The following is a 24,299-nucleotide window of genomic DNA, read 5'->3' on the forward strand; positions in this document are numbered from 1 at the left end:
TACAACCTGGAAAGCCTGCAAATTGATGGATCCGCAGGATCTACAAGCAATGCAGGCTTGTGAATCCTTGTGCAGGTCCAGTTTTTGAAAGGCCGTTGTTTGAAAAATTATTAAAAATACATCGATGGTGATAGAAAAATTCTGAGCTGACAGGATTGTAGAAGAGATGCTAAAGGTTCCGAAAGTTGTGGCTCAGAACTATGGAGGGGCTGGGGACAGAGCTATTAAAAAGCTAAAAAACCTTACAGCCAAATTGTACTTTCTGCTCCCGCTTGAAATCTGAGATAATCCGCAATTAGTCCCTCCCTGCGGGAGGGGCCACTTCGCGGCCAGCACAGCGAGCCTCCCACCAGGTGGGACTTGCGTTAAGTTAGGCAAGTATTAGGGGGGTTCACGTTAGCCTGATTTTGGCTGCTGGTCACGGATGGTTTCAAATCTCATGCACCCTTCCTGCATAAACTTAAAAAAAATACTGCATAAGCATTCCCTTCAGCAAGGCCTTTACAGGGGAGGTCTCGCTGAGAACTCTATTTATTTTCTAGAATATCCTTGCATAGACCTGCATGAGCAGCCATCAATTTTTAACAAGGTTTTTTGACTGATTTCGAAATCAGCCTAACGTGAACCCCCCTATTTATGTAACGCTTCGAAGATGAACTTCATTCTGAGGGTCAGTCTCCTCATGTTGATCATCCTCGTCGGCGAGCTGGCAGGCTCGGAAGCATGGACGGAGTACTTTAATGGTTGGGCCGAACGCGCGCCCGGGCTCAATGACATCTTCCCTCCCTCTTGTTCATCGGCGACCACGGTGGCTGGACAAGCTGATCACCATCAACCATCCTCAGCCGATCATTTATACCCTGTCGGTCTGCCAGCCGGGTCATCAGCTAGCCACCACTTGCCCCTCCCAGCCCATTATCCTGCCAAACCTGCTGCTGAAGAACGTCCCACCAACTCCCAGGCTGCTCTGAACGTGTCGGTTGACTATGACGAACTATGTGAACCCGGGTTCTGCGCCCACGACTTCGACGTCCTTGCAGAGTTCCTCGCAGGCGGAACACCAGGCCCACATGGCCAGGCACACCCTGGTCTGCCGCATCTATCGGAAAGTCACAGCCATACCATCGGAGGCGGTCCGTCAGGCGTACCCGCCGCATCGGAGTATCCCTTCCCACCCTCATCCGACCTCACCCCCGGACCCAACCAAAGACCTCCTCGTAAGCGGAAGCAAGATCTCGAGACTTTGCCGGAACGCTCTCGTCAAATTACCCGCCAGAAGAAACCACGGCGCGGCAAAACCCGGTTGCACTGTCACATCCCAATTACTTCGCCTGGTATGCCGCACGTATGGGATAGTCATACTCATAAAATCGCAGGCCCTGGTTTGCCATACATGCCCACCCTCTCGGGGTATTTATTCCCGCCCTCAGATCCCCGCCAGAAAAAGCCACGGGGCTCCCCAACCAAATTGGAGATCCCACTTCCTGATAGCCAACGGCAAGAGTTCTCTGAAAGGTTACATCCACAGGGAGCACTAGTGTTTTATTGGACTGACTTTGCACCTAATGATCCATCGGATCTCGTTCAACAAATGGAAGTAGATCGGATCGTTACACAGCCCCAAGCGATCCGGAACAAGCAACTCGTCATCCCCGAAAGTGAATTCATCGATACCGATCGGTATCTTCGGTTTGTCCATACGTCCAGGTCTTCAAAGCCACCCCGATCTGTCGATTTACGTGGTTCTGTCACTGTCAAGCCGCCCGGGTCTTTCGAGTCATGCACCGACGACAAAGCTGCACACTACCCAGGTCCAAGAAGGAGGAGATTGGCGAAAAAACTGCTGGACTTTGTGCCTCATTATAGGCATTGGTATCAACATTGGTTCGATGAAACTGGGATAGACTTTGAAAACAATCTCCTTGAACCTCACTTTACCGGTTGCCAGGACGCCGGGGTCCTCTTCCCCCTCTATCTCTTTTATGTTGAGATGATATATTCAATTGTACCGCGGAAGGAGGAGGTAACCCTGGAAATTGAACTAAACCGGGCCCGAGAATCCTTCAACTACTGGACAAAGATCTACAATGACCCAGATTCACGCAGTAATCCGCAGTTCAAAGAGACCGTCGAAATACTCAGCAAACAGAAAGCTCGTCGCGGACCCATTAAATTTCTTCCACTCATGTGGAGTTATTTGGAGTTGTGGATGGTCACTCATAGGAATGGAGTTTTCCAGAAGGAGACAAATCATGTTTCAAAGTTAGTCAAAGAATTCTTTAATAATGTCTTCACCTATTCCTACTCAGCTCAGCATCACAGATACATTGATAGGATAACAGCTCAACAACCTGGCAAAATAGGTATGTTGTATTGATTTGTTTTAATAGCAGCATGCCAATTGTCTCATTGTTTCTCAATTGATTTAACAGACTATATCAACAGCTTGACAACATAATCACCATAGTTGCATATTGTAAATCAATCAAATTTGCTGTGCATTTTAACCATCTACTGGATACTCAGGCTCACCTACAGTGAAAACAGTCTAAGGGCATCCCCCTTGGAGAACAAATTTTGGATGCCCTTATACAGACTATGCACATCTGGAGAAACCTCCCTAGGGGCATACCAATTCCCTGAGAAGAGCCTGTCTTAGGGCAAACAGTTATACCTATAGAAAGGGTTTTTTTTTTGTGGCTAAAATTGAATCATAAAACAGAATCTGAATTCCAAACAAGGTTAAACCTTAAACGTAAAAATATATAATAGAGTTTAGATAGAAATAGAATTTTGTATTGCCCCCCCCCCCCCCCCCCCCTACTAGCGGAGTTCCACACACAGGGTCACGGGTGACATAACCTCCTCACAGACTTGAAGTACTTAGACTTGACTTCCAGCTCAACTAGTTGGCAGAGAGCAATCCTCTCTCCCAACTAGGTGAGCCACCTTTTCTATCTTTCTCTCTCCTTCATCTGTTTCAAGCTTGTACTTACAAGAGAGCAATCCTCTCTCCCAACTAGAAATCCACAGTCAGTTTGGACCAGAATTCACAATGGCTCTGCCTAGTCCCTCAGCACCCCCTTCCTGAGTCATCTCCAGTGAGGGCCTACCAGCAAGGGTGGGCCAATACACTAATGTTATTTGTTAGTGTAGTGTATTTTAGCCAGAACCAGCTAACAATAACAACATTTCCTGTTATCTTGTTTTTTGTATTGCTAACAATACAGGGACTTGCCCAGGAAATAGTGATGGATAACAGCAATAACTGTAATTATTGTATCTTGTTAGTAGCAATAAAAGGCCTGTTATTGTTGTTATTGCTGTTATTTCCTGTTATTGTTAGTATGTATACTTGGATCTGAGATAACAAATAGCATGAATTTGGGAGTCAATAAAATGGCTACACTAACAGTTATTGTCCAATAACGTTAGTGTAGTGCAGTGGCCCATTGCTGCTACCAGACCCTTGTACATCCCCCCCCCCCCCCACAATCAATACCATACAAAGTAAGCAATATGATCTGGTGTATCAGGACCAACATATTGTATTGGAATTGCATTGGGTTGCGGCCCAATGTGAACCAGGCTATTTGGCTTCACACTGCAAGCAGGTCGAGTTTTATACTTATACATTGTATTCAAGTATGTTTGAGAATCTTTATGAACTTCTAGTTGATTTCTTTTTCATTTATTTTTCATTTTTAAACGGTTTACAATCACGAACTCCCCCCCCCCACGGAGTAATGGCTGATAATTGCTACCTAATGGAATTGGGATTTAAAAATGTAGAGTGAATAGTGTGGTTTAGGCCCTCTTGAATCGAGTGGGCGCAGTATGACCGAGGAGTTTGGCTTCTCGCTGGGAACGTTCCAAGGATTTTTGTTTGAGTGATCTGATCCAACTATCAAGAATCCAAACAAACGTTTTGTCGGTTTCAGATGCCACAAGACGTTCCATTGCTTTCTTCCTGTTTAAAATTTCTTCCGATTTCTCCGATTCGTCAATCTCCGCCAGCAGGTGTCGAACTTTGCGGACGGTTATGACTGATACTGTTCCATCGGCAGCAAGACTTCGAATCAGTTGACGCTTGAACTTGCTCATCGTCAGATAGACTCGCTCTTCCTCAGGTGTATACTGTTTACGCAGCCAAAGCGGCCTAGGCGGTGTATTCGGTACAAAAGGTGCGGTCGGATAGATTTGGGCAAGATGGTCATCGTACATCTTCCGTCTCGACATGGGTCCTTCCTTTTCCAAGAGTTCCAGCACCTTCTTCTTGACATCCAACATCAGGACCTTATCATCGGGAGAGTTTTTGTTGCCATCCTTGGGTGGAATAACGATTGGAGCGATAGTCACGCCAGCTATTTCAGAGTATGCGAGGGTATGTCAAGAGCCGATCAACTGTTAATGAAAATTCGAAGTGACTAACCAGGTTTGGCGGTTGCGTATAGGCGTAGGGGAGCCGTGGTGGCGGGTAGCTGACTCCGAAACTGCGATGGATGGGGCATGTTAGTGAGTAAGCTCGTTAAAGCAACCCCCAGCCGAATCGGGAGTTTTGGGCGTGTAACGGCGACCTACCACTTTGTTTGGGACGGCGTTGCGAGAGATGTGAGCCGCTGATCGACATGCGGAGCGGATGAAGGAAGCCATCTGATGTGAGAGGAAACGAGGCAAGCTGGATGGAAATTTTAGTCGCGGTGGAACCCGCGGTGTACACCGCCTCCCCCGCCGGGTACGGGTAGGTTCCCGCCCGGGTACGGGTATACTCGCGTGACCGAAGGCGGCAACTCGGCAAACTTTTGGGCTTTGTTTGGAGCGAACTTAGCACAAGTCCCTCGCCTGCCGGGGGGCGCGGCGCGAAGCGCCTCGCACGAAGTGCGACCTCCCGTCAGGGAGGGACTTGCATGGAATCCCTGATTCCTGGCGTGAGAGCCCCGCGTACAGCTCTTGGTTTTTGCAGGTGTCCAACTTTGTGCCCCCAAAAACCCCACTTCCCAAAAGAACTGAGTCCCGCCCCGGCTATCAAAGAAAGGCCTGCTTCTCCTCTTTAATTTGGCAGCAGTCACAGGCTGATAGCACTTGGTTCATGGCCTGGAGAGCAGTTTGAAAAGGGCCTCTTTTTGAGACGCATTCCTGCTGATGTAAGCAAGAATGCAGTATTCAACTGCCTTTCAATAGATTGAAACAGATTTTGATACAAAGCCACATGTATTTACAAAAAAAAGTCCTCTCAATATGGTCCGCTTTTCTCAGTGTTTGAAAACTTCAAACGCAAGGATCAGGCCTTATATTGGCAGCTACAAGGCCTAAGTTGCATCAGAAGAAGCGCACTCCCAAGCACTTCTTAAGTCCTGAGGGGCAGCCTCAGCGGGCTGACGGTTGAGTTACAAAAAAGGAAAAAGTGAAAAAAAGCCTGATACAGGCTGATATTCCTGGGGCTCTCAGGCCAGATACAGGTTTTTGCAGCTAAGCCTCTCTGTGAGACAGAGACCCTACGGGGCTGCCTCACTGGGAGGCTTTGTTAAGCTTGTGTTTGGAGCCGATATAAATATAGGTGATATAATCATTGGTTAATTCAATGAAAACTACAAAATTCAACATAAAGCCTCCAAATATTTTTTCTGGGCAACCTACAATACTGGTCTCTTCAATTATGAAGTCAGATTCAACTGATTCAGCCATATTCAGTACTGTAGTACCATTATATTGCTTTTGACCAAAACAAAGCAATATAATGGTATTATGGTGTTGAAGATGGCTGAATCAGTTAAATCTGACTTCATAGTTGATGAGACCAGTACTGTAGGTTTCCTACAAAAAAAATTGGATTCTTTATGTTGAGTTTTGTATTTTTTATTGAATTTACAAGTGATTATATCACCTATATTTATATTGGCTCCAAACAGGGCCTTGGCCTCCCACAGGGTTCCCCATTATCCGTAATTTTGTATATTCTATATAACAACTCTCTGCTGATCAAAGATTTTTCTGTTTCTTGAGACTCAGTTTCAATAGGTTATGTAGATGACGTTGTCCATCTAGTTGCGGGGGCCTTGGCGGAAGAGCCAAAGGAAAGGTTGGTGGCTGAGGGATATTGGTCCTTACAGTGGGGTTATGCCCATGGGGCAATCTTTGACCAGGCCAAGGCCCAATTTTTATGGCTGACAAAGAGGAAGACACCCAGCGGCGACTTCCCTTTTGGTAATCACCTTCTGACCCCAACATCCGAGGTCAAATGGCTGGGAGTTTGGCTTGACAGCAAGCTGAAAGCCCACAAGACAATAAATCAGCTAAGAATCTTTGGCAATTCTCAATGGGGCACTAAAGAAGCGGATAGGGCCAAACTGATCCGTTGTGTTCTATTCCCCAGAATCCTATATGGGGCCGAGTTGTGGGCCACCAACCCTAACAAAGCAAAGGTTGCTGCCTTGGCCTTGAAAGTCAACCGACTTGCAGGAATCTTCACCCTCGGAGTCTTCAGATCAACGTCTAACAGTTTCATCCAGACCAGATCAACAGTGTCAGATTTTTCTGTTGAAATTACTAGGACCAGTTTCTCTTTCTTCTATAGAAAACTTGTTGTGACCAAGGCTAACAAAGTCATACGCTCTCTCATCTTAAGCAGTAGGGCAGATACAGTGGCCCAGTTTGCAGACTCAGCAAGGGTTGGACTTGCCTCTAGCATTGTGGAGGAAGCCCTGGCGATGGATCCCGAAATAATCAAGCTGTCTTTTGACTTTAGGGCGTGTCCAGCTTGGGCTCTGAAGTTCTTGAACTTGGAGGCCCCTAAGGAGGCCGCAATCAATTCTGTTAAGTCGCTTGTTTCATCTCACAGTGGGTACCCAAAGACTTTGATCATTTTCAGTGATGGGTCTTTCCATCCGGAGAAAGGAGGTGCTGGAGCGGCAGTTTGTCCAGCTGCGAATATGTTCAGTTCGGTTTCGTTAGGGGCAACTCTCTTGTATCAAATCATGAGAGTGAGGCGGCAGGAGTCCTTGCGGCACTGGGATTGGCTAAAGAGTTATGTTTGGAAGACACACACCTCCTCTTTATCTTTGTTGACAACCAGGGTGTTATTAGAAGGATCAACAACCCCTTGGCCCCCAAACCAGGCCAGCAACTATTCTTGGAAATCGATGAAGCATTAGCAGCGCTTCCAGGTGATCTGGAGGTGACCTTTGTATGGTGCCCAGGTCATAGGGACATCCTTGGAAATGAAATGGCTGATGAACTAGCAAAAGATGCGCTGGAGTCCCCCTCAGCGCAACACATGGTGGTCAAGAGCAATTTTAAGAAGGTTCATCGAAACGCCCTGGCAGGCCTCCCCTCAAAGAGATTGTCACCCTCGGGTCTCCACATTGCTTTTAGCTCTTTGACAAACCAGCTGGCTTTGGGTCATTGCGCACTGAATCACCATCTCTTTTGTATACACAGGTCTTTTGATCCCCTGTGCCCCAATTGTGGGGCCAGGGAAACGGTTGTTCACCTCATGAACTTTTGCCCAAAGGCTAAAAACCTTAGGGTGGCTCTTTGGAAACATTTTCAACTTCGTCGGGTCCGCTTCAGGGCGGAACGACTTGATTCGATTCTTGGAAACCAGAAGGCTGAAGTGGCCTTGGCAAGATTCCTTCAAGACTCAAGATGTTTCTCGGATCACTTTCCCAAATAATATTTCCTCCAACACATCTTGTTTTTGGTCTCCTTTCTTTTCCTTTTTTGTTCTTTGCATATCCTCAGTTCCCCTCCACCCTTATAACACTAGCATCATTTGTAGTTGTGTTAGGCCCTGTTTGGCACCAATATAATTATAGGTGATATAATCGCTGATTAATTCAATAAAAAATAGAAAATTCAACAAAAAGCTTCCAAATTTTTTTTGCAGGCAACCTACAGTGCTGGTCTCTTCAACTTTGAAATCAGATTCAACTGATTCAGCCATCTTCAGCACCATAATCCCATTATATCACTTTTGACCAATATTAGAGATGGCCCCGGCGAACCCGTTGCGGGTACCTGCTATCCGCTGGCGGGTACCCGCCAGCGGGTGCGGGTGCGGGTGCGGATGTCTGAGATTCCGGGAAAAAGTGGGCGGGTACCCAGATAATTCAACCCACACCCGCCCGCACCCGCCCACCGCTTCAACCGGAAGGCCTGATTCCTTCCGGTTGCCAAGGTTTTACAGCCTTGGCAGCCAGAAAAACCCACCTGGTCGCCGAGGACACATAACCTCATCGACCAGGAGGGATTCCTTCCGGTCACCGGGGCTTTATCTCGGCGATCAGGAGGAAAAAATCCTCCCGGTCGCAGAGGTTACAAAACCTCGGCAACCAGGAGGATACTATCTTGGTCACGAAGTTTGTAAAACCTCGGCGACCAAGAGGAAATAGTCCTGTCCGCAGAGGTTAAATAACCTCAGCGCGCGACCAGCAGGTAACCTCCTGGTCGCAGAGGTTACCTCGCCGACCAGAAGACAACCTGTTGGTCGCCGAGGTTACCTCGGCGACCAGAAGCTAACCTCCTGGTCGCTGAAGCTACCTCGGCGACCAGAAGACAACCTCCTGGTCGCTGAAGTTACCTCGGCGACCAGAAGGAAACCTCCTGGTCGTCAAAGTTACCTCGGTGAACAGAAGGAAACCTCCTGGTCGCAGAGGTCTTATTGCAACCAGAACGGCTTCCTTTTGGTCGCCGAGGTCATCCCTCTTCGACCGAAAGGGGCCCCTTCCGGTCGCCGAGATGAGTTTCAAGGAGCGGGTATCCGCGGGTATCCGCGCGGGTACCCGCCCAGGCCGGCGGGTACCCGCCAACAAGTGCGGATGCGGGTACGGATGTCAGGATCCAGTCAAAACAGGCCGCGGGTACCCGCACCCGTGCGGGTACCCGGGTGTGACGGAGCCATCTCTAACCAATATGAAGTGATATAATGGTATTATGGTGCTGAAGATGGCTGGATAAGTTGATTCTGGGTTCACAGTTGAAGAGACCAGCACTGTAGGTTGCCTACAAAAAAAATTTGGAGGCTTTATGTTGAATTTTGAATTTTTTATTGAATTAATCAGCAATTATATCACCTATAATGATATCAGTGCCAAACAGGGCCTTAGATTGATCATGTGTTTCATCATTTCACAAGGTTGTTACTTAGATTCATAGTGTGCAATGCCAAACGGCCAAGTTACACTTAAAAAAAAAAAAAAAAAAGCAAACTACACATGTGCTTGCGACCCGCTTGCGGGAGGGACTTGTGCCTAATGTCCAACATTTGGCTTGAGGCTGCCCAGCCAAATGTTGAAAAATTACTTCTAACCCACATATCACCACATACCCCTCTGAATTTTCACAGCCTCTGGTACTATTAGAATCAGATTTTTTTTGGTATTCAAAATCTTTGGTGTTCAAAGTTGGTTTGCATAATTTTATGCATGCATCCAAGTTTATTAAAGACACACAAAACTGAGATCCTCAAAAAAAAAATTCAAGGGTTCCCCCTATAAGTAGTCAAATGACAAAAAAACACAATGGTTTCTCCTATACAAATAGCTAAACAAGAAAAAAAATACAACGGTTTCCCCTTTACAAAAAGCCAAACAAAACCACACAAAATACGCGAAACCGCAGCTTTAGAAAACTAAACCTAGCCCTCCAACATCAGCAAAAGTGCTGTGTCCACAGGCTCACCCCCCAGCCCGCGTCAAGCGCACAGGTCAAAAGGGATGGACGTGAAGGCCCCCGGCCCGCAGCAAAGGCTGTGACCAGTGGGGGGCCCACTCTTTGCCTCTCAGACTGCGCAAGTGCGACAGCGGAGAGGTTGGGGGTTACCGGTAGCTGGAATTACAGCATCCCAGGTCGCCCCAGCGGGAGGACCAACATAACTCGCCTCGTTTTATGCTTCCAGCCATACTGTCAAACCCCATCCCAACGCATTCCTCCTTTCCCAAGCCCTATCACCAGTATCCGACAAAGCGGCCCTCCTCGGCGTCAACACCGCCCCCGTAGGTAATACTCAGACAACCTGTAGCTAATACCACGTTATTCCAGTCCCATCCTCCCCCACTCAATTCAGGTATGTCAAAACCATATTTCAACGCAATGCATGATTGCACAGACACAGTACTGACCAGCTCGACCCAGGCCGCTACCATGATGTTCTGTTCCGCGCAGTTCGAGAAAGACCGCAGCTGTTTAATTGCACGCTAAACCATACATTTTCTATCACCACGCAGACCGGACTTGCTTATCGGGCCCTACCAGGGGACTGTTACAATCGTGCCCTTGAATCAATGGAAAATTCCCTTGGCAAAACAGACCGCCTAAACTTTTGAGGCGATATTTTTGTTGAGGGTGATGTCAGTCGAAATAATCTGACCTGTTTGATAGCTTGCTGATACTCTCTCTCAGATTTCTTTGGATATAGACAGGTTAGGTGTTGCAGAGAATAATCCTCTTTGGGCTTCTCTGAGGTCAAGCGGGGCTGGGGCTATGCCATTTTTTCCCGTGAACTTAAGCGCAAGGGTTTTCAGCGGGAAAAATATAGCGTTTCGCCGTAGTTACTCGATGAAGGGCTCAATTTCTGGGTTCAGTCGCGATGGGGCCCTTGAACTTGACTTCACATCGGCAACTCCTATTCATTCACCCGAGACAAGAACTAACTCGGATTTTCAACACCTGCTTGTCAACGCCGTCGGCACAATCGTGAGCTCTTGATGACTTGCGGGAAGCATCCAGGCCTGGGGCCCAATTATTATATTGTAGTAGTTCACAAGGTATGCGCTACAAGGTTTGAACCTGACAAAATGAGGCTGACACACATGTATAGTTCGACTTTAGGCAGGTTACTGTAAATTACTTCATTTCTCCCACACTGGCGACGACAATAGGGTTGAATTCGAGTCTATTGGGGTGCCGGGTAAACAGAGGTTTCTTGCCGGCCACCAATTCTGCATCCAGTACGGCACCAACATACTGACCTTCTGACAGTGCAGTACTGACGGGGGCAGACTCAAGCCTATTAAGCGCGCGTGGTGAAGTAACCCCACACCATCCCAAGGCGGGCCACTATACACCTTTGGCCATCAGGTTTGGTAGTAAACACATGGTCTAGGTCGCCTGCTTGTCCAGCATCGTGAGCTCTTGGTTTCGAGCATAGTAGGCCTCTGAGGCCGCTGTATTTCCAACATTTATCAAGCCTGTCGGGACACAAGCCGGCGCTGTACGTGACCCTGACAAATGATATTACGCTACTGTCATGCTCATTATCAAGTTTCATTGAGATGCAGCAACTTCTAGGCTCGTGTACTTTGGCCGTCACACTTAGGCTCTTGAAACTCATATTCTCGCACACTCGCGTTACATATCTGGTCAAGCCGTTTGGTAGACAAGCGACCTTGTGATTTTGTCTTTGCATCAGAGTCACCCCCGGGCAAACTTCGAACTTTTGAGCTACAACCTGGCAGGTTAGATTCTCAGTGTTGATAAGACAGTGGGTTAAACGTTGGACACTTTGCACCTCCGTTTTGCACAACATAGGGCTGTAAGCTCTTTGTGTAAGAGAGCAGCAACTGGCGCCCATCAATTCATTAAGAGCCACAGTGAAGTTAGCCCTAATTTCCCAGTGCGAGCTCACGCACGTCGCCGCCACGCGGCGATTAGTATCACATCTTCTGCTGGTCACATACTGTTTGTGACCATAATCTGGGACGAAAGCTAGCTGGCTAGAGTCAAGTTTGTTAGGGTTAAGAGGGCAGGAAGTGCAAGTTTTCACGTGCCTTGCAGGCTCATCTGCAGATCGGGCTTGGTAGGTGATAGATATCATAGGTCTACTGCACGCCACGCATATCTCGTCACATTCTCCCACTTCTTTAACATCACCTCTGGTTGGCAAATACTTCAGAGCCATACTTTTCACTTGTTGTGTTCGAGCAGCGCGCTGCGCAGGCACTAGATACGGTCGGCAATGACAACTCTGACCAGACGTCAGCAAGATGTAGTTCACAGCTGCGTAAAACAGAATGGCAACTACTTCATAACAGGTTCTGGAGGCACAGGCAAAAGCACAATCCTGAGGGGGATCATCGAAGAACTGAAAATTATATATCCAAACAAAGCCGGCGAGCTCGTCGTAACAGCCTCAACCGGAGCCGCAGCGTGCTGTATATCTGTGTCAGCCTTAGAGACATGTTTACATGTCCAAAAGTCTTCCTTTTATCCCTTTAAATATTGATATAATAATAGTAATGAATTATTAATAATATTTGATGTTTTTATACTTTATTTTATTTTATTTTATTTTATTTTATTTTATTTTATTTTATTTTATTTTATTTTATTTTATTTTATTTTATTTTATTCTATTCTATTTTATTACTTTATTATTCATTGTATTCTGAAGCGCAGGAGCGCTATAGAATTGTTCCGCGCACCTGTGCTACGGATTACATAAGTGCTTTTATATATATATATTATATATACATATAAATTCAATGTAATTGAATTGTATTCAATCTATATTCTATTGCGCAATGTAGAGCGCACTATTATTTGAAACTAATAGAAATTTCTGGAAAAATAGAGGAAGTTCCTCAATTTTTCACTTATACCCGCCCCTCCTGACCTGAGCGGACTTTCCCCCACTTCGAAATCAGACCAGAAAAATATTCACCAGTTACATCCAGCGCTTCCATCCGCAAAACTCGAAGGCCTTACTCCCAAATACTCCCACTAAAGTGCACAGTACTTGCAAGTAAGTAACCTTCCTGGTAACTATGAATACCTTTCTCTTCTCTTTCTTAGTCCCCTTCGTGATTTGACCATTCCTTTCCCTCTCCCTCTCTTCCTCCCTTCTCTTCATTATGCGCACTGCGCCTGAATAACTTGAAATTGAATATCCAATCAAACTTGATAAATTATTCTTTTCTCCGTGTTTGGTGGTACAACCTGAAAACCACATAGGTTTCCCAGTAAAAAGCCTTGACTAGTTTCCTTTAGTCTAAAAAACTAGGGCTGATTACAGGTTTACCTGAATCAGACCTTCTTCAGTTTCCTTTGAAGAAGAGGCTAGTGACTCTTTGCTAGCTTATTCACGCTCAACTTTAAGTTGAAAGCGCTCAAAGAAAAACTAAAAGCATAAATAAAAGTCTAAACCTTCATCTTATTCCTCTTCTACACGTTGTAATACCTTTATATTTGAAATTACAAAATATCGCCCCTTATTTCCTTTGTGTCCGCACGTCACATAAGAGACGCCGGCTCACAATCTGGAACCACGCTTCACTCATTTGCTGGTATACAGCTGGGCACAGACCCAATATTGGCGTGTGTACGCAAAGTAGGCTCCAGTACTGCTCTCAGAAAGAGATGGCAGCTGGTTCGTGTCTTAATAGTAGACAAGGTATCCATGATAGATGTCGGGTACATGAAGATAAGACTTGTAAAAAATTGTCTTACTCTGGTTCTCTGGCTTGTTGATAGGTGTGCAAATCCAAACCGGACGGTGTATTGTTAGAGTAAGACAATTTTTTACAAGTCTTATCTTCGTTGTATCCAATTAATCGTTGATTGCTCATAGAAGGTAGTCTCCGGTCGCTTCTCCGGCGCATTTGATTCCGAAGAATGACTTGTACGGACAGTATGGGTTGCTTTCAATTAGGTTTACCTGTTTATCACAGGTATAATTTTCTTGCCGGCTGACTGAAATCAGTGCGGAAGCAGACCCTTGACTTTAGCAATTGTTCAATTAATAGCCTTTTGATAGTGATGAGACTCATGCTTGTCACCTGAACAAATCTCCTTAACACAAACCATGTTGAGATTGATGATACTATAGGCTGTCCAATGTCAGGCTCTATAAGACTGGGCACTTTAAGCTTTGTAAGGCGGCGGGGATTATTGTCTGGTATGTTTTGCTTGGACAAGGTTCAGGTGAAAATAGTGGGATTATGCATGGCGCAAACGTGTCATAGCTTCTGTGAGCCCTTGGGGGGAGTGAAGGTTCAGCCTGAGGCTTGTACCCACAGCGGCGAAGCCGCCGTATCCTCTAGTAAATCATAAAATCATAAAAATATTTTGATGAGGAAATTTTGTATTACATAATCAGACAGTCATATCCCCTGCAAAAAATATTTTATGCTTTTATGATTTACTAGAGGCCAAGGCGGCTGCGCCGCTGTACTTCCTGGGAGTCAATAATTTGAGCATTAGAAATCTGCCTTGAAAAATTAAACACAACCCTCCATCTGACAAACTTAACTTAAATGATTTTCCTCATTGCCAATAGCTAGTGGTTTGAAAATTTGACCAAATTTTCTTCAGGATGTCAATCCATATGTTACCAGTGATAATATCAATAGTCCCACTTTCTTAAATCCACAGAATTCTAGACCTGCAGATCTAGGTTTTGGGGTGTTTTTTTTCTGACAAAATGGGGCAAAAATGCCCCATTCTTCTCACTAGGCACATTGAATATCCCCAAAGGCCCGAAGGCCCTATGGATGACCCTCCAGCTGTGCCGGAGCAACGAGCAAAAGAGGGCCGGTTGGTAAACTAGCCAGGGAGGGCCTAACCAAGCAGTTAGGGGGTTCCCAGGGAGGGGGCGGACGAAACCGAATCCCCTGCGGATCAATGAATCCCTAATCCCCTTCCTTATATATTTACCCACAGGCACCATCTAACCGCACCGCCTGCTTACCCAGACCACGGCCACGCCACCCTCCTCCTATCATAACTGCCCCGGTGGCGCCCCTATCCTCAATGCACCAGCGGTCGTTGCCACGGGGCACAATGACTGGCCTGAGTCAGGCCAGTCATTGCAGCACTACACATGCGAATGACCGGTCTGAGGGGCCTTGGTATCCATCCCTAAGACCGGTCATCGCAGCTCATTGAGTATGTACACAACCCTCTCGATGCTGGCACACACTGGCCATCAAGAGGGTAAACAACCCACTCAATGACCGGCACACGCTGTGGTGGCCAGATGGGTACAGGGCCTCAAGATCATCAAAATCCAGAATTCATCAAGATCAGACATCTCAACAGCAAGACTCTTCAGCCTCAAGATTCTTATCAAGCCCCTCATTCTCAATATATCCTTCAAGATCCCTTCCCCCTTCTGTCTCTTTATGCTCTTTTTCATGTTTCTTGGTCCTAACACATGAGTCATGTGGGTTTCTTTCATCTTGTTTGTTTTATTTCTTCTCTTCTGTTGGTTGTTGTTGTGTTTTGTTTTCTTTTCTCTCCTTGTGGTGTTGTTTTGTAGTTAGGGATGTGATGACATGTCACTCCCCAGAGTCCAAGTTTGAGTTCAAACTTGGAGGATGGGACGGCATGGGACTTGCTCTGATCCAAGAGAAATTCCATCACTCTTTTCTGATCCGCTGGCAGTATCCCCAGCACTATTCCTGATCCTTTATCCCTGATCCCCTTATTATTATCATCTGATCTCCAACATACTAACCACCGCCAACGGTACTCCATCCCCGTCGTCTCAACAAAATCCTTCCCCCCAACGCTATCACCTTTTCTGATCCTCATCGCTCTTCATCCGGACCACCACGAGGGCAGCCTCAACAGCACCTTTCCCCTCAATGCTCTGCCTACCGCCTGGCACGGTAGGAGTTCCACAACGCCAGTCATTGAGTGGACTGAGACACGATGACTGGCACAATGTGTACCCAGCGATGACCGGCATCAGTCTTCCAGCCATCCCTCAGGCCAGTCATTGCAGCACTACACATGCGAATGACCGGTCTGAGGGGCCTCGGTCTTCCATCCATCCCTAAGACCGGTCATCGCAGCGCTATACATGCAGATGACCGGCCTTCCTCAGGCCGGTTATTGCAAGACTACACGTGTGGATGATCCGCCTCGGTTGTCCCTCAATCCCTCAGGCCGGTCATCCGCACGTGTAGTGCTGTGATGACCGGCCTGCGGAAGGCCGGTCATCCGCATGTATAGCACTGCAATGACCGGTCTTAGGGATGGATGGAAGACCGAGGCCCCTCAGACCGGTCATTCGCATGTGTAGTCGCACCCTGAGCTGGCTGAGCTGTGCACAGATGAGCACTGAGTTCATAATTTGTTTCCAAATTCTGTGGTATTGATACATCTGATCATAAATACATGAATTTCTTCTTGGCTTTTTATAATTTTGCACTGTTTATTGTGTAGAAAGATCTACTATTTTAAGCTTGGATAACTTCCAAATATTATACCATTAGAAATTAAGCAGCATTTTTATTGACAAAATTCCAATAACGATTATGGAATAAAATTCTGGGTGAGGTAAGTTTTTAAAATCTAAATACCATATGAGGAGTGTTTTGATGTGGCTGCTATTCCATGAGATGTGATTAAGACGGCTTGGATAGCAAAGGGGGTCAAACACTCCAAATTGGGGAGGTGAAATGCTTGCTTGTTTCCTCTGTTGCTGTAAGGCCAAGTTTGAAAATCTCAAGAACCATGATTTAAATGAATGCATTCAAGTCTCCTGAATTGTGACACACCCAGTCCCTGCTTGCCCTGCTTCAGGAAGAATTTCTGTTGATTTCTGCTGAGATAGGCCAGTGGGGTGGGGGGGGGGAGGAATATCAGTGGATGGAGACCCAAATATTGAAGGGCTAATGAGGTGACTTGGGGAGCTTTTTGGCAGGAAAGGAGGATGGATTGGTGCCCTGCAGTGGCGGAGCCGCCTTGGCCTCTAGTATCAAATAAACTGGGAAGGGGCATAAATTTTCAAATCAAATCCAGTGGAATGGTTACCTAATCAAGGAGGGATCAACTAAAAAAACAGGAACAAATGTCCAAAGCATACCAAGACTTGATCCAAAAGTTAAAACATTATCCTATCTCAAATGAGTACGTAATCATGGCTACAATGGCTTGTGATGAAAACATTTCATGGCAAGCACTGAAACAGATAGAATAAAAATCATTTTTATTAAAATTCCTGCCACCTTGTGCCAGTCCCACACATCAATTCCCCACCCTGTTGAAACTTGAATCTTGTACCAATCCAGCACAGTAAGATGCAATAACCACACACTGAATTTCATTGTCCCCTGCACCATATTTGGAAGGTGTTGATTTTCTTGAAAGTTGGACTGTCGTATTTTATGAGATCTAAATTCAGTTCAGTTGAACATCAGCTGTACTGTTTGATATCAATTTGTGGAATGTGAGTTGTTTTGATAACACTTCATGTAATCAGCTACATGATAAGAATTGATGGGCAGTAACTGAAGTTTGGATAGAGATTATGCCACTTCATTTTCTAAATCTTGCCAATGTTGATGATATTGCCAGAAAGGTGTTTGTAGATATATTAAGAGGGGGAAGGGGTGAGGGAGAGAGAGAAGGGACAAGAAATTGGGACGGTAAAAGTTGCATTGAGACATACAAATGAGACAGATTAGACAGCTCACGTGAGTATTTCTTAAGCTTGCTGATTTTAAACATCAGCAAAACTTGCCAGCCAATTTGGCTGGGACTTTTGGATAAACCTTTTTCAGGTAGAAAGGAGAGTGTATAGATAAATCACTTTTTTGATGTGTATATTTTTTCCAGCCCAGAGAAAGATGACCCTCATCACCATGGCTTTGTCCAGAGAAAAAATAAAAATTATTTTATCTTCCACAATCAAGTCAAGGGAAAAATTCCATCAGGTTATAAATTGTCAGATGTATAACACAAAACCCCTACACTGAAAATTAGATTATTTATCACATACAACACAGCGTCTAAATGGGGCCTAAGCTAAGAGATCTTAGACTACACTAACACTGCATGTCACAAATGTTCAAAAAATTAGTTAGGCACCATCTGGCAGAAATGTACTGTACTGTGGATTATTGTGAAATCTTATGAAAATTGACAAATTTATTGTATAATGATCACTATATAGATAAGCAAAAATTGACATTGAATGTGCAAGACCCAGTTATGCAGAAACCAAAAACCAGCTTTCAGGAAAATGAGGTGGATAGTACAGATGATGACAGTTGGGACAACTGAGCCTAATGTAATGGTAACAGCCCAATCATCAACTTATACATCTTACTGAGTGGTTCCTTCACAACAAGATTATCAGGACTACGGCCAAGAGAGTGGTCTCAATGGTTGCAGGATTCACAGAGATGGGTGGGCACACGTCCAAGCAATGCTCAGGCAGTGATGCCATTGGGAGGCCCAGTTGGCCCTTAGCACTGGACTACCCCACAGTTTACCTGTTGTTGCAAGCCCCAAAGGCAAATAACGAATCTTTTTCATTGGTAGGGGCTGACAGCTCTGTTTATGAAACTTAGGGCAGAAAACCCTTCAAAATAAGGGTTTTGGGCCCCATTACTATAACTGTACTGATTTAAACACTGGTAATTTTAAATTACCAAACTTGTTACGTGGCAAATATGGCCACTACAAGGGTTTCACACTCTGTAACAGAGGAGGGATTAATTATGTAATTAATAATATGTAATTATTAATTACAGGGAATTAATTTAGCGTAAAAAGTAGGTGGTAAGCACTTAAAATTATTGGCTGCTTGACAGAGGCGGTGGTCTTACGGCAACTACTTATAAGGATAAAGCTTTAAATATTCTAATAAGGAATTTTTGATGATTTAAAGGGTTTAATCCAGTGGATTTTACGTGCTGGGGATGGTTTATAAGGAAAAGTGGCTACAATAGTAGCAGAGGAGAATATTCACGGCAAACTTACAGTTTATGGGCGGTGAATGGTCTGGGGGATCTTTTCCTGAGGGCCAAATAGGCCTCTATTTATAGAGGGGACCTCAGTGGGCGTAAACACTGAGTCCTTTTCTACCTATGGGAGTATCCAGGGGTGTAGCCGTGAAAAGGGCTTGGCTGTGGGCAATTTATTTTTATTGTAATAGACTAATTTCCCTGACTCTGTCACATGACATATTTTTAACCAATTGTCATGTGAAAGAGCTTCAGTAGAAGTCTACATAATACTTTCACGGGGTATTTTTACACGAGTAATATTACTCATTACTGTACAAAAGTTTATTTTCATGTACTTTATTTGTTTTCCAAAATTTTTGTATGTAATACTATGTTTTGGGCGCTTTCTGGGGCCAATTCTTATTTATACAATTAGTACATGAAGGAATAGGAATAAGGGGTTACTTTGAGTGGGTGACCCCCCTTAATTTATGATGAGGAATCTGATTCTGCAATAATAATATAATTATTATTATTATTATTTACTAAGTTATTTCAGTCTTTTGGATACTTGATGTATCTCTAAGGCTGACAGGGGCAGCAAGTAAAACCATGAGAGCTTTCCCCATCCCTCTTTGCAGTTTATGATTTTATGTAAAAAAATCTTATGCAATTTTGAATACCATAATCATGCCAAGCTAGAGGACTGTGTTTGCCTTTTGACACTCCAGGGTCACCCCAAACTCACCCTCGGGTCCTCCTTGACACTATAAATGCTAGGACTGATCGCGGCGGACGCCAAGGGTATCAACCGGCTCCCTGTCACCTGAATGATGATTTCATTAGTATGTGCAAAATCATATACCTAACTCAGAAACTCCTGAAGAACTACATATCTGTCACAACAATTTTAAGTTGTTTAGGTTTTTTTTTTATAAAAAAATTAAGCTGCATAGATTGATCAGCAAAACCCAATCATATAGTACTTGCCAAAATTTCAATTAAATCTAACTCCAAGAGGTTGTCACAAGTAAATTTGCTGGGAGATGCAGTGTGTAGTTTCATTTTGTCTTTGTGGTGAAAACTTCCAATTTTCTTGCAAGGATGGATGTGATAGTCATGCAAAAGGTAGTCACATTAATCTAGAAAAACAAAACTATTTACATAATCTATGAATGGAAATTTACACCGGATAAAATGGGTGAAGAAAGCTTAGTTTGTGGAGAAAGATGATGGAGGGTAGAGAGATGCTGATGATGGTGGGCAAGGGTGGGGAGTTTGAGGATGGAATTAGTTGGAGCAGCTGGCTCTGGACAAAGTTGGAGTGGCCTCTGAAAGAATTCTTACAGAGACGTGCATCTCAATAGCTTCTCAGTTTGCAGATTGCCATAGAGATCATGGGCTTGATGACCTCAAAGTTTGAAATTTTGGTGGCAGTCGTACAACTGTTGTGTCTTCATACCCAAAAGACATCAAAACTCTACTTTGCAAGACAAAGAAAACTCATGATTGACTCACCCAGATCCAATACCTTGCTGAGAAGGAGATTGGACTTGGAATGCACCGGCAAATAGCTTACTTTTTGGCAAGCATTATGGGTATTGAAGGTGAAATCGCTAGGAGAATTAACAGGTCTTTGGAAAGCATGACATGCTTCATTGTGAAATGGGGATGCTGCCGTGGGAAAAGCAAATTGCTACTGATTCAAACTGTTCTGCCAATAACTCTCATCAAAATTAATGTTGTGTGGTGGAGATGACAATGCCACAAAATGTGGCTGACAACCAGGCTGGTGGGTTCCTTCAAAAATGGTGGAAAAAGGAAGATAATCCCACTTGAAGTGATGGCGCACATGAGGCAATCCAGATGAGGTTGTGGCAGAGAAAGGTGTTGAAGGCGTGCAAGGAATGCAGGGACTGTTTGGTGTATCAAAAAGTGGCAAATGTCGCAGTTCTTGGGAGTTCTAGGATGTCAAGTGATTGATCAAATGGTTGTTCAACAACACAACTATCAGTGGATACGTCTTTAGATGGGCAACATCTACAAATCGTAGGTTAATAGGTTTTTGGTTGGCTGAAAGTGGTGCGGTGATTGGATTCAGATTCGCGTGCGCCTTGTCTTCTAAATCTCCTCGCCGACATGGGACACTATCCTTGACATAGAGCAAATATTGATGGTTGTTGATTGGTTGAGGCACACTTCCATTCCGACTGCCAACTGTGGTGGCCTGGCACCTGTCCATCATGTGGAGAATGCCCCAAGGTGTAGAGACTGTAAAATGAAGATGTGTCTGGTGAGTGTCAAACTCACGACCTCAGCTATGCTGAGACACATACTAGAGTGCTGCCTTTACCAACTAGGCTACAGACGCTTGTGGCTGCCAGCTGGGTGGTTGGTTGGTAGTGCTCATGGGTCGATCCAACAGCCCTCTATACTGTGGTGATACATCATGGTAGCAGACTAACAGACAACTCAACACAAGGCAATCTCAAGTTTGCTCCCGCTATCACTGTCAATCCAACCGCCACTACGCGCAGCTTTCATGCTTTATTTGAGTTTTTCTAATACTTCATCAAAGCTCTGGCTGCTCGGATTTGAAAGATTGAATTCCTACATATCTCAACCGAGCCAAATTGGACAAGGCAAGTGTTTGTATACGCAATGACTCGTTCTTTGCTGCACAAGTCTAGCATCAGAAAAGACCATTGGTAATCAGCATGATGATGAATATCAAGCCCGCAAGACTAACCAGCAAAAAAAAGAAAAGTATGATTACTTGTGAGTAGCTGACATGCGTGAGAGCCAAGCAAGGCGGCCAAGCAAGAATTAGCTGATTGAATCTCAAGGTGAGGATTGCGTATTCTGAAGTTGCCGGCGATGACGGCGGGCTTGCTGCCCAACTCGCGCGAGAAGGAAGGGTGGCGCATGCGGCTCTTGGCCTGGTGGATGATGTTGTTGTAGAGCAGCGACAAGACGTGGATGAGCCCAGCGCTCTTGGCAAGCCGGCGTTAGCTGGGCATGATTGGAACGGCTCCGGACGATCACAACAATGAATATTAGGTCTGTATGGGGTCGCGAGGGATGCTATCGAGATGGCTTTGACCCTCCTGGAGCTCCAGCCCGGCCGCCGCCGTCATCTGGCCGCAGAAGCTGATCTCAAGGTGAAGGAGGCTCGGACCACCGGGCGCTAGACGCATAGGACCTCGCCGACAGAGCGTGTATACACAGCGGGACTACCCCGCGTGAATTGGAACCGCAACCAGTACGCAACAGCAGCCGTGGCGTCGTACGACGCAATAGGGCGCACCTGGGACTGCAAGTCCCCGTGTCGCACCTATGGCACTGACTGGGACGTGCCCAGTCACTAGCCCGACTTCCCCACGCACCTGTGACTCAGAAAGGACTGTAACGTCCTGCCCGCGTCACCAGGTGCGTCAAAAGAACACTAGGGCTCCGTCATTAGACGGTGGACCCAGGCTGTGCCACCGCCGACACCCAGCAATAGTGTAGCCCCTTCCCTGGGGGCCCAGCCCCAGCTCACACCCACAGGTGAGACTTCAACAGTTGTTTTTGAGCAGTGGAGCCCTTTCCAGGGGGCTCCAGGTTGGTTTGAGGTTTTTAAAGAGAACGATCTGTGTGGACCAACCTGCTCAACCAATGTTCCACTCTGCTTGCACGGAACCTCTCCCTGCCCTTGAGGCCAGAACCTCATCTCCTCCCCTCTGACTTTTTGGCAATGATATGAACATGCCTCCCCGCTCACCTCACAACCACCCTCCCCATGCTCTGACTCCCCATCCAGCCCCCTTATTAGTCCCAAACAGCGAGCCACCCCAGCCAGCCCTGCCAACCGCTTACAGTCTTGATTGGCTCAACCACCAACGACTCGAAATCAAACTAAGGCAAATTTGACATGTCTGGGACCGACAAAGGCGATTCTCCTGCTGCCAACAGAGTTCTTGTCTTGGATGGTTTGAATTACACGAACTGGCATACTCGGATGTTCATTTACCTTTGTGGTCAAAATCTCTGGGACTGCTGCACGATACCGGTTGAGGAAGAAAAAGTGGCCTATGGAAGAGCGGGTCACAATGCAATCTTGGTTATCACATCAAGGCTCAATACTCGATGTTTCAATGAAGTGGTCAACTTAGTCACTCAATTCAACCCTATTCTCCTATGGAAGAAGATTGCCTCTCAGTACGCTTCACATTTGGTCATTGATCGAGGTCGAGTATTCATGAGTTGGTCTGCCGAAGTGTATCGCGGAAATCTCCAAGACTATATTGATCAAACCAGAGCTCATCTCCTTGACATCGACGCCGTCGGCATTACTCTACCGTCGGACATAATTTCTTATCTGGTTCTTGGGAAACTGATGCATGATGATGACAAGTTGGACAAAATCGTCAACAACTGTGCTCTCTCTGAAGACTGTACCTCCTCTCCGTATCTGGTCCTGAATGCTCTCCAAAATTGGTTAACTCATAAAGGAATCAAGAACACAAAGTAAGAAGTCACCGCTCTTGTAGCATCATCGCCTTCTGACAGCAAATTTCCATTTAAAATCATTCACTATTGTCAGCCTTAGAGATACACCAAGTATCCAAAAGACTGCAATAACTTAGTAAATAATAATTATTATTAAATTATTATTGCAGAATCAGATTCCTCATCATAAATTAAGGGGGGTCACCCACTTAAAGTACCCCCTTATTCCTATTCCTTCATGTACTAATTGTATAAATAAGAATTGGCCCCAGAAAGCGCCCAAAAATAGTATTACATACATAAATTTATTAAAAGAAACATTGTACATAAAATTAAACTGTTGTACATTAATGAGTAATATTACTCGTGTAAAAATACCCAGTGAAAGTATTATGTAGACTTCTACTGAAGCTCTTTCACATGACAATTGGTTATAAACATGTCATGTGACAGAGTCAGGGAAATTGGTCTATTACAATACAATTAAATTACCCACAGCCAAGCCCTTTTCACGGCTACACCCCTGGATACTCCCATAGGGAGAAAAGGACTCAGTGTTTACGCCCACTGAAGTCCCCTCTATAAATAGAGGCCTATTTGGCCCTCAGGAAAAGATCCCCCAGACCATTCACCGCCCATAAACCGTAACTTTGCCGTGAATATTCTCCTCTGCTATTACTGTAGCCCCTTTTCCCCTTAAACCATCCCCAGCACGTAAAATCCACTGGATTAAACCTTTAAATATCAAAAATCCCTTATTAGCATATTTGCAAGCTTTATCCTTAAAAGTAGTTGCTGTAAGACCTCTGCCTCTGACAAGCAGCCAATCAGCTTAAGCGCTTACCACCTACTTTTTACACCAAATATATTCCCTGTAATTAATAATTATATATTATTAATTACATAATAAATCCTCCTCTTTTTAAAGAGTGTTTAAAACCCTTGTAGTGGCCAAATTACCACGTAACAAGCTTAGTAATTTACATTACTAGTGTTTACATCAGCACAGTTATAGTGCTAGGGCCCAAAACCCTTAATTTTCACGGGTTTTTGCCCTAAGCTTCACAAACAGAGCTGTCAACTATTGTGCCAACAAGGTTCACAATCCGGAATGTACATCTCACGTTAAATCCA

General features: G+C 45.2%; 4 protein-coding genes across 4 annotated transcripts; 1 reads left to right on the forward strand and 3 right to left on the reverse strand.

Moving 5' to 3' along the window:
* Positions 1 to 652: 652 nt before the first annotated feature.
* On the forward strand, positions 653 to 2,458 carry PtA15_2A75 (uncharacterized protein; the record flags this gene model as incomplete). The annotated part of the gene is made up of 2 exons (XM_053166813.1): positions 653 to 2,363; positions 2,433 to 2,458. 2 exons carry the CDS (start codon positions 653 to 655, stop codon positions 2,456 to 2,458), a joined length of 1,737 nt encoding a protein of 578 aa, XP_053017319.1.
* Positions 2,459 to 3,807: 1,349 nt separating this feature from the next.
* Positions 3,808 to 4,653, reverse strand: PtA15_2A76 (uncharacterized protein; the record flags this gene model as incomplete). Its single annotated transcript, XM_053166824.1, has 3 exons — positions 3,808 to 4,364; positions 4,433 to 4,493; positions 4,582 to 4,653. 3 exons carry the CDS (start codon positions 4,651 to 4,653, stop codon positions 3,808 to 3,810), a joined length of 690 nt encoding a protein of 229 aa, XP_053017320.1.
* A 6,444-nt stretch (positions 4,654 to 11,097) lies between these two features.
* On the reverse strand, positions 11,098 to 11,329 carry PtA15_2A77 (uncharacterized protein; the record flags this gene model as incomplete). The annotated part of the gene is made up of 2 exons (XM_053166835.1): positions 11,098 to 11,207; positions 11,281 to 11,329. 2 exons carry the CDS (start codon positions 11,327 to 11,329, stop codon positions 11,098 to 11,100), a joined length of 159 nt encoding a protein of 52 aa, XP_053017321.1.
* A 9,308-nt stretch (positions 11,330 to 20,637) lies between these two features.
* PtA15_2A78 (uncharacterized protein) lies at positions 20,638 to 20,916 on the reverse strand (the record flags this gene model as incomplete). The annotated part of the gene is made up of 2 exons (XM_053166846.1): positions 20,638 to 20,747; positions 20,814 to 20,916. The coding sequence occupies 2 exons, from the start codon at positions 20,914 to 20,916 to the stop codon at positions 20,638 to 20,640; spliced, it is 213 nt and encodes a 70-aa protein (XP_053017322.1).
* Between the last annotated feature and the right edge of the window lie 3,383 nt (positions 20,917 to 24,299).

Source organism: Puccinia triticina, chromosome 2A (genome assembly GCF_026914185.1).
Source record: "Puccinia triticina chromosome 2A, complete sequence".
NCBI lineage: Eukaryota > Fungi > Basidiomycota > Pucciniomycetes > Pucciniales > Pucciniaceae > Puccinia > Puccinia triticina.